The sequence below is a fragment of the Mustela nigripes genome, chromosome 17, assembly GCF_022355385.1.
Source record: "Mustela nigripes isolate SB6536 chromosome 17, MUSNIG.SB6536, whole genome shotgun sequence".
NCBI lineage: Eukaryota > Metazoa > Chordata > Mammalia > Carnivora > Mustelidae > Mustela > Mustela nigripes.
The window spans coordinates 15,113,151-15,127,027 of NC_081573.1; the positions used below are offsets into that span (position 1 = coordinate 15,113,151).

Consider the following 13,877-nt stretch of genomic DNA (forward strand, 5'->3'; position numbering starts at 1 on the left):
AGGGCACGGCTCATTTCCTGACCTGCATCAGTGTCGTGTGAGAACCTTGTCGGTCCCTCCCTGACAGCTGGGGGGAGTCACCAAGAGAGATACCAATGCCAGAAGCTACCAGCAGGTCCCAGATGCCATGCCCAGTGCTGGGTTGGCATGCTCTCATCCTTCTAGAGGAGGGGTGTTACTATACATTTGTATGGAGGAAAGAGGCTGGGACTCAAAGAAAGTCACATGCTCAGGATCCCAACATACCAGAATCCACACTCTAAGATCCCAACATGCCAGCCTGCAAGTGGGTGAGGAGGCTTTGAAGCCAGAGCTTCATGACCTCAGAGCTCACACACCAAAGCCTTCCACTAGTCCTCTGAGGCCAAGCAGGTCCAGAGTGGAGTGAGGTAGGGCCAAAGATAAGACAGTAGGGAGGAGTGGAGACTGTGGTAAAGTGGGATCCCACTGGCTCCAGCTTCTTCTTATACCTTTCACTTTTATTTATTTATATAGATTTTATTTTTTAAAATATTTATTGCTTTATTCGGGAGGAGGAGGAGAGGGAGAGAGAGAATCTCCAGCAGACTCCCCGCTAAGTGAGGAACCTGATGCCAGGCTCGATCTCATGTCCCTGAGATCATGACCTGGGCCAAACTCAAGAGCTGGATGCTTCGCTGACTGAGCCACCCAGGCACCCCATATTGTTTTATTAAGTAGCAATAAATTATGGTCATTTTAAGTCACTAAGTTTTGAGGACATTCATTAGGTAGCAAAAGCTAATTGAGACATTTGACAAAGAAACACATAAATAACTATGAGTTACGTAAACTTTAAAAAGCATCAGGGCCATCCACCTTATTGAGATTTCTTTGGGGAGTCAGTGATCTAAGACACATACAGCCATGGCCTAGCATATGAGTGCTCAGCACGTGTTTGCTGAGCTCGTTACTGGGACTCCTTCACCAACCCATTTGACCTTGACACGATGTCAGATGAAGTTGAAGATTAGGGTCTCTGGGGTCTCAGAGGGCCATTCCCTGCTTGTTGGTCCCTTTGTTCCCTCCCCAGACCCCCACCTGCTGGGGGTTTACCTTCTAGTAGCGACAGCAACATCACCACCATGTCCTTCTGGAGATCTAGCAGCTCCTTCAGCAGCTCGATCTGGCTGGAGTCCTAGAGACCCCAGACCCCAGTTATGTGATGACTGGTCTCTGCAGAGATGCCTACCCCACTTCCAGCTGCTTCCACCCCTCTTGACCCACCCTGCAGGGCCTAAGACCCCTTCTCACTCCCCTCTTACCTCCGAGGGGACCCGAGTCCAGACATGTTCCTCGGAAGCAGGGGAAGGGGCAGAGAGACAAGATTGTGGGGGTGGGGCAGGCACTCTGGGGGAAGCAGTCTTGACAGGTGACATGTGGGGCCAAGAGCTGGCAGCCAAGGGGGACTGGGAAGGCAGAAGCTTGGGGCGTATGGAAGGGTGCTTGATATATGTTTGTTGAATGAATGTGCGATGGAAAAAGCGAGGTGCTGGGTTCAGGAGAAAGGCGGGAGGACTCAGCCACGTGCCTTTTGGTGAACAATCTGGGGAAAAGGTAGGGGTACACTGCCTGTCCTGTCACAGTGCCTCATGTAAGTCCTACATAAGCTTCCTTCACGGTCAGAGTTCTGTCTCATGGTCCCTATTTGTACCAAGTTCAGCTACATAAAACTGGCAATATGTGAGCATTTTTGACCCACCGAGTGGTCATCTCATCTGGTTCTACCTAATACAGCAGAGGAGAGGGGGGGGTTACAGCAGAGGAGGGGGAAGGATACTGGATAAATGGCAGGTGAGGCTCCCCTATTCCAGGCTCCTTCTCAAGTTCCTGATTCTAACACAGTTCCAAAGCTCGGCCTTCTGACTCTAAGATCCCAACATACCAGAATCTCAAGATCCTAATGTGGATGGGAGCCTGTGGTATGTGTCTGCGGGTGATGTCTGACCCAACACCCTGCTTCGCAGGACAACTGCACTCTCAGATCAAGTGGGGCTAAACCCGGCTTTCCTGGTTTCAGGGCCGGGTATATGGCCAGATCTGGCCAATCAGAGCTCTCTTTCCCCTGGCCACGGTGACTGGCTCAGGGATGAGCATGTGACCCAATAGTCCAATCAGAGAGAACTGCAAGTAGGAGCTTTCATAGAAAAGGGGTGCTCTGCGCTCTGGAGCAGTTACAGGGGTGCATAGAACCCTGGGGCATCGTTTTTCCAGACAGTGTGAGAGCCTGCTTGAGACTGAAGCCAGAGAGAAGACAGACCTTTCTGCTGACATCACTCTAGGCCCTGGATCTCTGATGTGAACTGATGAATTCTTTTTCCCGCCTTAAGCCACTACTTTGCATTGGATTTCCAGCGCATGTGACCTAGCCCTAGTCCTTGGTTAATGAATTAACACCCCGGGGTCTGGAACTCTACACTAAAACACCGATATTCTCTAGACTTTTAACATCACGCCAACGACACAACTGCGGCTGCACTTACAGTGAGGAATTGCATCCCAAGTTCAACTCCTTTCAAAAAGTCTGATGACAACAGACAGGATTTCTGCCAGCCCCGGTGGCCTCTTTGAATAACTAGATCAAGCCTCCCCTCCCTCCAGACGCTTCCGGCTGGGAAATGAGAATACAGTGTAGAGAACAGTGCCATCTGCTGGGAAGCTGGGGCATTTATGACGTTCGGGATGGAGATGGTGCAGCTTGAATATGTTTACCAGACAGAAACAGAGCCAACAGACAAGGTGTTCACGAGACACTGACCAGGCTGCAAAGGGGAGGGGGCTGGTAGGGTAAGGGGAGCACAGGATTCTAGAAATGGGAAAAGGGCTCGACAGGGGCCTTACATCATGGGTGCCCGAGATAGGCGTCATCTGCCGCAGGCAGAATAAAGAAACAAAGCCCTCCTTCAGTCCCAATCCCTGACTTAGAAAGCGGAGGCCTTTCTATCCCCCCGGGTGTCAGAATCTGAGAGAAGCTCTTCGGAGAGAAAAGAACACCAACCAATCATAGAGGATCTCCGACTGGAGGGGGCGGGGCCTACACATCAGACCAGTGGAAGTGTGGGTGGGAGACCAGCCTACTGGTGGTGACAGTGGGGAACATGGGGTCATGCAGAGAGCCCATCCAGGAGGCGGATGGATTGGGCCACCCGGAGGGAACGTGTCTGGAACATGCCAGGAGGCTAGGGTGTGAAACTGACTTGGAAATGGGCCACTTGGGGGGATGCCCGGCAACAGCTGGATGAAGAAGAGAGGGGCCCAAACCTGAGCGAGCTTCATCATCATGTGGGCAAACACGTGCAGGAATCCCACCACAGCATCCCAGAGGCGGCTATGTGCCAGGCTCTGCTGGTTCCCGGTGCAGGGGCCCTGGGGGTTGCAGAGGGCTGCAGTGAGCACCGGGCAGGGGGCGGGGTCCAGCGGGAGTGAGGGGGGAGGGGCATTTCACCTCCCACCAGCGGGCAGGCCCTACCTGGATGTACTCCGTGAGGCTGTTGAACACCTGTTTAGCGACCGACATGGCCTTGGAAAAGTTCCTCTTGCCCTGCTCCTCAATGACATCTTTGCCAGAGTAGTACCAGTAGAAGTCGCTGATGGACTCCTGGGGGCCAATGGGATGTGAAGGGGTGCTGGCCAACTCGTGGACCCCGCAGTCCACGAGCTAGGTCGCACCTGGACGGCCTCCTGGCCTCACCTGCAGCCTCAGGAGGTAGTCCACTGTGCAGATGATAATGTTAATAGTGGTCGTGTTCCCCGTTTGTGTCCGTAGGTAGTTCTGGAAATCTAGGGAGATAAAAAGTCACACATTCATTGGGAGTCTACTGTGTGTAATCAGTGTTTATTGAGTGCCTGTTGTATGCCAAAGGTATATAATCATCGTTAGTTTATTTAGTCTTTATCGACTACCTACTGTGTGTCAGAGGAAGGTGAGGGTCATTTATTCATTTAGGTAGTAACCATTTATCGAGGGCCTACTAGATGCCAGATATGGTAGAGGTTCATTTCTTCATTTTATTCCCCCAAAATATGTTTCTTGAGCACATACAGTGTATCACGGGAATATGGAGATTTAGTCTTCCACTGGTTTCCAAAAATTTTTATTGAATGCCTACTATGTGATGGGGGAGATGGAAGATTGGTTATTTATTCATTCATTTATCCAACAAGTACTTATTGAGCATATGCCATATGCTAATGTAAGATGAAGATCAGCCACTTATTCTTTGGTACTACAAGTTTATTGAGCATTTACTATGCCTAAATGGGTACATTTACAGCTTCCCTCTCCTGTAAAGAGATCTGTCAACTGAGAACATGGCCACAGACATATATATTAGAGAAACCTTTTGCCTATTTTGAATGGTACCGAATAGTCAAGACATGCAAAGCATCTGGGATTTGAAAGCTATTTCAAATATTTATTTGTGTTTTTTTAAGATTTATTTACTTGACAGAGATCACAAGTAAGCAGAGAGGCAGGCAGGAAGAGGGAAGCAGGCTCCCCGCTGAGCAGAGAGCCCGATGTAGGGCTCTATCCCAGGACCCTGAGATCGTGACCTGAGCCGAAGGCAAAGGCTTAACCCACTGAGCCACCCAGGTCCCTCTCAAATATTTATTTGATTGGGCTGGCTAATGAACCCACAACTTCATGCAGAGGACTGGATTGCAAATTTGGTAGGAGAGAGGAATTCCACCTGTTAGAACATATTTGTTTCCAAGAAATCAGAGATCCAGGGAATAAAATTCATTTAAAACCCCAAAGACTGGGTGCCTGGGTGGCTCAGTAGGTTAAGCCTCGCCTTCGGCTCAGGTCATGATCTCAGAGTCCTGGGATGGAGGCCTGCATCAGGCTCTCTGCTCGGAGGGGAGCCTGCTCCCCCCCCACCACCACCACCTCTGCCTGGTTCTCTGCCTACTTGTGACCTTTCTCCCTCTGTCAAATAAATAAAATCTTTTAAAAAAATAAAAATAAAACCCCAAAGACGGATTCCACCTTAATTACAGTTAAAGAGAGAAAATCCTTGTCCCATGGCACAACAGTATTACATAAACCTTGAAGATCAATAAGTTGTGGAGATAAGAGCTTTTGAGAATGGAAAGCCATGGACCATGCCTTACCCACCATTGAACAGAGAATGAAAAGTAAAGAAATTTACAAGTGGGTTCACTGTAGTGAACACCAGCCAAATGGGGTGCAGGTTCTGTGGAAGTTAGATTTGTGATTACTCCCACTGCTGTGATCAAGGTAGTTTCTGGGCAGTCTGTGGTTTCATAATCCCCTGCTATGTGTTATAACCACAACCTTGACACTGTGCATACTTGTTATAGGAAACAGCCTTGGGTAGAATGTTTGTCATACAGAATTCTGACTGTCCTTTTAATGTTGTGAGCGACGTGGGCCACACAGGGTTATATGTTCTCGTTAGTGATGCATTTCCTTAGCTTGCTGTGTTATCCTTGATCTGCTGAAACTGTGTGCCAGGATGAAAGTTGGGAAAACTTGTTTGAGTTCGGAAAGAATCTGTAAGGACTTCAGCCTGGCAAACTATTTTATTTTATTTTATTTTTTTATTTTTTATTTTTTTTTAGATTTTTTATTTATTTATTTGACAGACAGAGATCACAAGTAGGCAGAGAAGCAGGCAGAGAGAGATGAGGAAGCAGGCTCCCCGCTGAGCAGAGAGCCCGATGCGGGGCTCGATCCCATGACCCTAGGATCATGACCTGAGCCGAAGGCAGAGGCTTTAACCCACTGAGCCACCCAGGCGCCCCTGGCAAACTATTTTAAAGCAAAATTAAGAAGTGATTCTAACAAATTCAACCCAAGCACAGAAATCCACCACATTTACAAAACTTTGGCCCCCTACCCTGTAGGGGAACACGACATGTGGCGAGGCATTCATCTGGTGCTCACAGTGATTTGGGGACAACCTGGTTTTGGGGAATCTGGACTGGCTAGAGGAGGTACAAGTGAAGCAAAGTGGCCAGATTGCAGAAATTTGAGGGGGGATTTAGGAAGGTGGGAGGACAGGGCTTGATAATGGCTGAAAACGAAGGATGGACAATCAGGTCAAGGATGGCTGGTGAGGCCACCATCCATAAGGGGTGAGGGGCCAGGAGACGAACTTGGGCAACCCTTGCAGACTGACCCCAAACCTTGGCCTCCTTTCCACTCACCCTTCCACCCACCCCTCCTCCTCACCATTGTTGTGCCCCTCACAGAGCAGTTGTAGGAATCGGAACAGGTCTTGGGTGAATTCGTCATCTGCCATGACCTTCTCTCCTGGGGTGAGGGGGAGAAGAGGGGGACAGGGCCCAGAAGGGGGTCAGAGATGGCAGGACCGAGCATTTGCATGCACACGGCCCTTGTACACTCCACACACATGCACAAAGCTACGTAGGGAGGAGCAGCTGCCACTTCAAAGAGTCTGTGAGGGTCACCGGCTTCCATGACACCAGGGAGACCCGGCTTCAGAGTCATCAGCAGATGAAGACCAGAGCGGCCCTGTGTCATGAAGCTGGGGCCTCAAGCTTCTTTCTAAACATCACTGTCCCTCTGACATCACCACTTGTATGACGTCAGGAATGTCCGCCCACCCAGCAGAGGTTCAGGCAGCTGGTATCTCCCTTGGCCCCATCCAGGGCCTGGAGTAGGTAGGGTTAATGGATTATGGGGATTGGAGTCACTTTCAAGCAAAGGCTCTAAGCAGGAGGGGATTGGACAGGGAGTGGGATCGAAAGCCAGCCAATTGGCTCAGATGCCTTGAAAGCAGCCAATCCAGGAGATGCGGGGCAGAGGTGTGTAAACAAAGGCCAATCCGAATGGGCATCTGAAAGAAGCCAATCACCACGGGCTCTAGGGGAGGGAAAAGAGATAGAGAGAGAGAGAGGGAGGCTAGACAGGAATGGGCCAACCAGAGCAGGCGCAGAGGAGGCACGCGCACCAATCAGAGTGGATGCTGGGGGCAACCAATCTGGTTGGCGAATGGGAACTTCAGACTTGACCAATCTGGGGTCGCGGGCGCAGAGAGCAGGGTGCGCGGCAGTGGGGATTACCCCACCCCGGGACTGCGAATCTGGGTCTAGAAGCCTGAGAGCGTCTAGCTGGAAAGGGATCTTTGCCATCTTCTCTAGCATCTGTTTACACAGGGGGGAGCAGGCTTATAGAAAGTAAGAGACTTGTTCACAGTCTCCAGTTGTTGTTAGTGGCTAATCTGGGACCCGAGTCTTGGTCTCCGGCTCAAGACTTTCTGCGAGCATGACGCCATCACTGAAGGGTTCCTCCCTCCCTGGATGTCCCAGATCCTCAGCCCCCAGGTGGAGGGGGCGGTTGGGGGGTTAGAAGGGAGGGATGCAGTAGCATAGCAAGGGGAATGGGCTGGGGGAATTACCGTTCTGGCGATTGATGACTGGGGCAGCCAACAGGATGGGAGGAGGAAGCAGGAGAAAAGGCAAAAGAGAGACAGGAAGGAGACAGAGAGACAGACACAGACACAGTCAGGGACGAAGACATCAACACAGAGAGAGGAGCGACCACAGAGGATCAGAGCCATAAGGAGACAGAGTAGGAGATGGGGTGGGGTGGGGGGTAAAAGCAGAGGGAGAGAAAGAGGGAAGAGAAAGAGATGGACAAGTAGAGGTGGAGAGGCAGGAGGCGAGGATCAGGGCAGAAAAGTTAGACACATCACAACACGGCAAAGAGGAGACTCAATTAACCTGGGGTAGGGGCATTGATGGGGGCGGGGGGGGGGGGGGGGGGGGGACTTGGTGCGTGTGGAGGGTCTGGTTGGTGTGGTGATGGGAGGCAGGGGGAGAACACAGGACGGAAGGACAGCCAGGGATGGGGACCCTGAGGAGGGAGACCCTGGAGGAATGTGGGGGCACAACTGGGGATCACTCTGGGGGGGGCGGGACTTGGCAATGGTCGTAGGGTGGGGGATGTCTTGGAGGAAGGGAGCTCTGGGCAATGTGGGCGAGGGGGCGATCCCGAAGGAAGAGGACGTCCCAGGAGAGGGAAGCCCAAGAGAGGGCCTCACCAGTTCCATCCTCGTTCACCATGCCCAGCCCCTCTGCCTTGTTCTGTCTCTCGAAAGCATTGAGATCCAGGACGCTGGGAGAAAGAAAGGAAAGATGGGGCAGATGGGCTAAGGCCTCTGCCCCGCTCTTCCAGAGCCCCGTAGGCAACCCCCCCCCCCCCCCCCCCCCCCCCACACACACACCCAGTTTGGACAGAGAGCCACGGTAAAGCATGCATGAGCTGAAATCAAGAGGAAGCACAGAAGCACAAACAGAACTGGGAGAAGACATGTGGCAGCCGCTGTCAAGTAAGGTGGGGCTGGAATGACATATGTACAACAAGCTGGAATCAGGAGAAAACAGAAACCCTCAGCAAAAGCTTCAGGGGGTGGAGAGGAAAAGTCAGTGGACAGAAGAGAACAAAGGTGGACAGTAGCAGTCACATGAATGGGGGTTATCAGAAGAGAGCCCCGATTCCTTGCTGCCTGAATGCCCCCTGAATTCACTACAAGCTTCTGGTTCCAGCTGTCCGTTCTTACTATTGTGATAATCGCCTCCCAGTACACCTTAGAGTGGGTCCGCGTTCCTGGAGGTGGTACCAGGGGCGGGGTCTCAGCCACACCGAAGGTGTTTAACCCACCGGAGGTCTGCTAGACCCTACCTGCATGTTTGCATCAGCGCCTGGATACTCTGGAAGAAGCCCACTTCCTTCTTGTCCTTCAGATAATCCAGCATTTTCTACAGAGGGGGCGGGAGCATCAGGGAAAGTGGGAGTCACACGGGAGCTTCTAGAGCTCTGTGCTTTCCTCCCAGGTCCTTTCTCCTGTTACCTGTTGCACATCTGCATTGCCTCCGTTTAGGATGGAGATGCCCAGCTTCAGGGTGGAGGACACCATGGCGCCCGTCTCTCCTGGAGCCGGTGGGGGTGGGGCAAAGACAGCGCACTCAGTCTGGGAGCCCTGTTCTCCACCCACCAGAAGACAACCATCCCAGGGTATGCAGGAGAAGGGGCTGGGGTCGTGTGCCATAGTGAAGGAAGAGCAAGAAATTGCAAGGTGAGTGGGATGTGCAAGGGCTGGGGTGCGAGGCGCAGGCAGGCAGGGTGGGAGAGTGAGCCATGGGGTCCCCAGGAAATGGGGGACTGGGGGAGACTGGGGACGGGCTGTATGTGCCCAGGAGGAGTGCCTGCGGGAAGGCACCTTTGCAGGCACTGATCATCTGGAGCACCATCTCGGCGGCTCCCCGGTTGTGCAGCCGCGCCTGCTGGTACAGCAGCCTCTGTTTCTCCATCTCTTTCTCCTGCAGCAGAGCCAGGCCCGTGGCACCCAGTGAGTCTGGGCTCAGTAGCCCAGCCTTTGCCCCTCACAGCCTCAGCCCTCAGCTCCCTGCTCCAACCATATCTGCTGGCTCATTCCTTTAATTGTGAGCTCTCTCTGTCCCCTGGCACTGAAGTCTACCATTTGCCTCTTGTCCTCAGAGCATGGGGCCAGACATGGAGCAATCTTAACCCAGGCCCATGGACCCCCAAGGGATTCAAAGACACATTCTAGGAGGTCGGGGTGCCTGGGTGGCTCAGTTGGTTAAGTGTCTGCCTTCGGCTCAGGTCATGATCCCAGGTGCTGGGATCAAGCCCCTAATCAGGGTGTACGTTCAACGGGGAGTCTGTTTCTCCCTCTCCCCCTGCCCTTCTCCCCGACTCGTGCCCCCCAAAATAAATAAATAAAATCTTTTAAAAAAACCAAAAGGATGATTCTAAGAAAGGCTTCAGTAGATATTAAAAGGGACATAGGCACCAAAAACGTTAAGAAACTCAGGGAAATGTTTCAGCAAACATTAATGATGAATGGATGGGTTAACTTCATGTTTATCAGTTCTTTCTCACTGCCTGGTCTTTGCATATGCTGTTCCCCCTTCCTGGAACACATTTCCCTTTTATTCCTCTGGCATACTCCTTTTATTTTTTATTTTTTTTTAAAGATCTTATTTATTTATTTGACAGACAGAGATCACAAGTAGGCAGAGAGGCAAGCAGAGCGAGAGAGGGAGAAGCAGGCTCCCTGCTGATCAGAGAGCCTGATGTGGGGCTCAATCTCAGAGTCCTGGGATCATGATCTGAGCCAAAGGCAGAGGCCCCAATCCACTGAGCCACACAGGTGCCCCGGCACACTCCTTTTAAAGATTTTTATTTATTTGACAGACAGAGACCACAAGTAAACAGCAAGGCAGGCAGAGAGAGGAAGGGAAGCAGGCTCCCCACTGAGCAGAGAGTCCGAGAGTCCGATGTGGAGCTTGATCCCAGGACCCTGAGATCATGACCTGAGCTGAAGGCAGAGGCTTAACCCACTGAGCCACCCAGGTGCCCCAGGCACACTCCCTTTATCCTCCTGCTCAGACATCCCCTCCTCTGAGAAGCCCTCCCTGACCCTTCCCCTTGCTTGGGCTTCCCCAGCTGCCATAACTACTCCCCCCACCCCTGGCCTGTGTCCCCCTGAGCTTCCCTAGATTCCCCCGCCTCCCCCATTCTGCCCTGCCCACTCTGCCTGAGCCTCCCATACCACCACCGTGAATAATCTTTGCTGTTCCTGTCTGGTTGATGTATCTGTCTCTCCCCAGGTGACCGACAGTTACGGCTGTGTCCCCAACATGACCCAGCACAGGGCTGGGCCCAGAGCACTACTCTGTGAACACAGCCTGAATGAACAGGGAGTGACTTCCCTTTGCCCTTTCCTCAGGGACCTCCTGACCCCACCTACCTCAAAGGACACCTCCACTTCTTCCTCATCTGCTTCGCCATTCTCCCCTCCCTCCTCCATGTGGCAGCTCTGGGGACAGGACATTAGAGATGACGGTGAACAGAGGAGATCCCCTAGTTCACCCAGACCCCTCTGAGCAGGCAGGCATTGCAGCTGGGGAGAAGGGAACGTGCCCAGGAAGGCGGGGGGAGGGGGGCAGGACCTCACCTTTGCCATGATGTCAGCATACGCCATATACAGGTAATCCTCATCCAGTTTGCTAAGGAAGTAAGCGGGGGAGATGATCAGGGCTCAGTGGAGAGGACCCCCATCCTATAACCGCTTCTAGTTTCCCTTTGGAGAGCCACCCCTCCCCATGCCCGGGCTGTGTAGTTGGGCATTGGGGGGTCCACTGTCCACTGACAGAGGGGGTGAGTGTGATCAAGACTTAGCCAATTAGCATGTTTAATAGGCTTGGCCTCGGTAATAGGGACAAGATGGTCTTGTGCTTCATGTGGGTCCACTGGAATTCATTCTGGGTTTGCTGGAGGGATCGGCAGGGGGGCTCCCTTTCCCCTGGGCTTGTGAAAATAGCGTGTATGATGCCTGGAGCAAGCTTCCGGTTATTGGCTCGTTTGATAACTATGACCAACCACCCTCTTGGGCCTTAATAATAATAATAATAATAATAATAATAGTAGTAGTAGTGGCCAACACCTATTGAGTGTTTACTCCAGGTCAATCCCTATTCTAAGTGCTTTCTATCTGTCATAACACATTAATCCTCACAATAGCCCTATTATTTTGAGACAGGATTAGATAGGTAGACCTATTACTAGCCTCATTTTACAGATAAGTCAATCCAACCACTAAGATCCTTCTTGGCCGAGTCCCACAGCTTGTGCTGTGACTCAGGCCTACCTTATCTAACTCCAGAGTCCTGGTTTTCCAAAGATGAAAAACAGAGTGCTGGGTGCCCCAGTCTCCCTTGTAGCTGGGGGTGGCCTGAGGTCAGAATTCTGGCCAATGAGATCTGTGCAGAGGTCTGCCAAGGAGAGTGCTTTTTTTTTTTTTTTTTTTTTTTTTTGATAAAAATATCTTGATCTTACTGGGGGCAGGGGGAGGGGAGAGGAGACTTTCTCCTTTCTGCCCAGCATGTGGTCCTGTCTGGAAATTAAACAATCCACCTTATTGAAAATCTGTTATAATATGCTGATTTTTCTTCTCATAATCTACTGATTTTGTTCAAGCAAGACAAAGCTTTCATCAATATTGCCTGTGACATGAGCTCTATCAGAAGAGATGGCTTGCCAAGAGCTCAGCCTACAAAACAGGGCACAGTGGCCTGGGCCTGTCAGGGGAAAATGACACTGAAAGATCAGCTGTGGGGCTCCCCAGGGACACAGAGGGTCTGTCTTGAGGAGCAGGGAGGTTGCCGGGTGGGAGGATGTAGATCCTGTCCCAGGACGCAGGAAAGGTCCTCACCTCTTCTCAGTCAGGGCAGTGCGGCTGAAGTGAAGGACCAGCTGATGTAGGGGGTCCGGCTTCTTCTCCTCCACCTCCTCCTCCTCCTCCTCCTGCTCCCCAGCTTTCTGGGGGAGGTGTGGGGCTTGTGAAAGGGGTTTCTAGAGTCCTCTCCTGTCTCCCTCCGCCATAGCCTTGCTGGGCTAGATTTTTTTCTCTGTCCCCCCCATAAGTCCTTCCCCTTATCTCTCCCCAAGCCTGCTGCCGCCTTTCCCGTACTCCTCAATATGGAGGGCGACTGCTGAAATGGGCAGCCAGCAAGCTAGCGGCCCCCCCCCCATTCAGCCCTGCCCCCTCCACTCCCAGGCAGGTCCCATCCAGCTCACTGAAAGGTCATCGATCATGCGGTCTTCAAAGCTGTGGTCTTCAGTCAGGATCCACCCGGCCTTGTAACTCTCCAGGAACATGTTACAGGCCCGGTGCCTGCAGGGGAAAGGCGTGCGGCGTCCCCCAGACCATGGCCCGCACCGCGCCTCCGTTATCCTCCCGCACATCTACCTTCCCCAACCAGACCGCATCGTGGTGGCGCCCCCTCCTCCTCCTCCTGCCCCTCAGTCACCCCATCTCCACCGCCCCCAAGCCTCCCTCCTCCCTGGGGGTCTTACGTGGGCAGGTTGTACAGGGGGGTCATGCGGAAACAGGCAACCACTGCCCTCCGGCGCTGCTTGGACAAGAGCTTGTGCCACACGGCCTTCTTGGATTTGTAAGGGTGCTCGGTCTAGGGGGCGGCAATCTGTCATGTCCCCAAACTCTGCCTCTGACCTGATCCCCACTCTCAGTCCCGGAGCAAAACTGCCCATGCATGTCTAGCCCCAAATTCAGGCCCAACTTGCGGGGCCAGAGGAACACGCTGGCTGTGCCAACAGAGTCAAGGTTCCACCCTGGGCTTTAAATTCCAGACCACACCATCTTTCCTAGGCCCCGCCCACAGGTGCCGGGTCACTAGCCAGGTCTGCCACCATCCCACGACCCACCCATGGTCCTGCCCAGAGTCAAGGGTCTTGATTCCAGGTCCCACTCTAGACCCCAGGTTCTGTCTCCAGCCCCAAGCTCCTCGGCCCAAGATTTAGGCACCAGGTCCTGCCCCAGAGCCGAATTTCCATTCTAAACTCCAGGCTCCAACCAAAGTTCCTCCTTAGACCCCGCCCACAGACCCATGCTTCGGCCCCACCCCTCTGAGACCCCTCCAGCCCCAGCCACCTGCTCCAGGTGGTAGAGCACCGCAGACACTTCCTGAACCCTGCGCACGATTTTCTCGGGGTCATCGGCGTCCTCCTCACGGCCCGGGACACCACGGTACAGGGCCATCTGCCAGCGCAAAGAAGGGGAGCCTTCGACCTGATGGGAGGAAGGACAGGGGCCCGGCATGAGGGCCCCTCCCTGGGTGGCTCCCCGCTCCCCAGCGGGGCTGGTGTGAGGGCCCCTCTGCATGCGAGGTGGGCTCCTCTGGCTGCCCCGCCCCCCTTTCTCGGTGCTGTGCCGATTCAGTGGGTGAGTACAACTTAAGGTCCCTCTTTCAATGCCAGGTAGGGAGTAAGAGTACTTGGCTCTCACAGTTGCTATTATCCTAAACACATCCCTTTTGCTTGC

General features: G+C 52.9%; 1 protein-coding gene across 1 annotated transcript in view; it reads right to left on the reverse strand.

Moving 5' to 3' along the window:
* Window positions 1-13,877, reverse strand: part of RYR1 (ryanodine receptor 1) — a 108,392-nt gene that overhangs the window by 28,599 nt on the left and 65,916 nt on the right. Inside the window, exons 74-91 of the mRNA XM_059382868.1 lie at window positions 13,488-13,625; window positions 12,893-13,005; window positions 12,614-12,710; window positions 12,249-12,355; window positions 10,992-11,043; window positions 10,785-10,853; window positions 9,231-9,330; window positions 8,862-8,941; window positions 8,693-8,769; window positions 8,052-8,125; window positions 7,407-7,424; window positions 6,218-6,298; window positions 3,710-3,798; window positions 3,488-3,616; window positions 3,280-3,384; window positions 2,860-2,886; window positions 1,284-1,313; window positions 1,075-1,156 (exon numbers count right to left, since the gene is read on the reverse strand). Coding sequence (XP_059238851.1) covers window positions 1,075-1,156; window positions 1,284-1,313; window positions 2,860-2,886; window positions 3,280-3,384; window positions 3,488-3,616; window positions 3,710-3,798; window positions 6,218-6,298; window positions 7,407-7,424; window positions 8,052-8,125; window positions 8,693-8,769; window positions 8,862-8,941; window positions 9,231-9,330; window positions 10,785-10,853; window positions 10,992-11,043; window positions 12,249-12,355; window positions 12,614-12,710; window positions 12,893-13,005; window positions 13,488-13,625 — 1,468 coding nt within the window. The remainder of the gene's footprint in view (window positions 1-1,074; window positions 1,157-1,283; window positions 1,314-2,859; window positions 2,887-3,279; window positions 3,385-3,487; window positions 3,617-3,709; window positions 3,799-6,217; window positions 6,299-7,406; window positions 7,425-8,051; window positions 8,126-8,692; window positions 8,770-8,861; window positions 8,942-9,230; window positions 9,331-10,784; window positions 10,854-10,991; window positions 11,044-12,248; window positions 12,356-12,613; window positions 12,711-12,892; window positions 13,006-13,487; window positions 13,626-13,877) is intronic.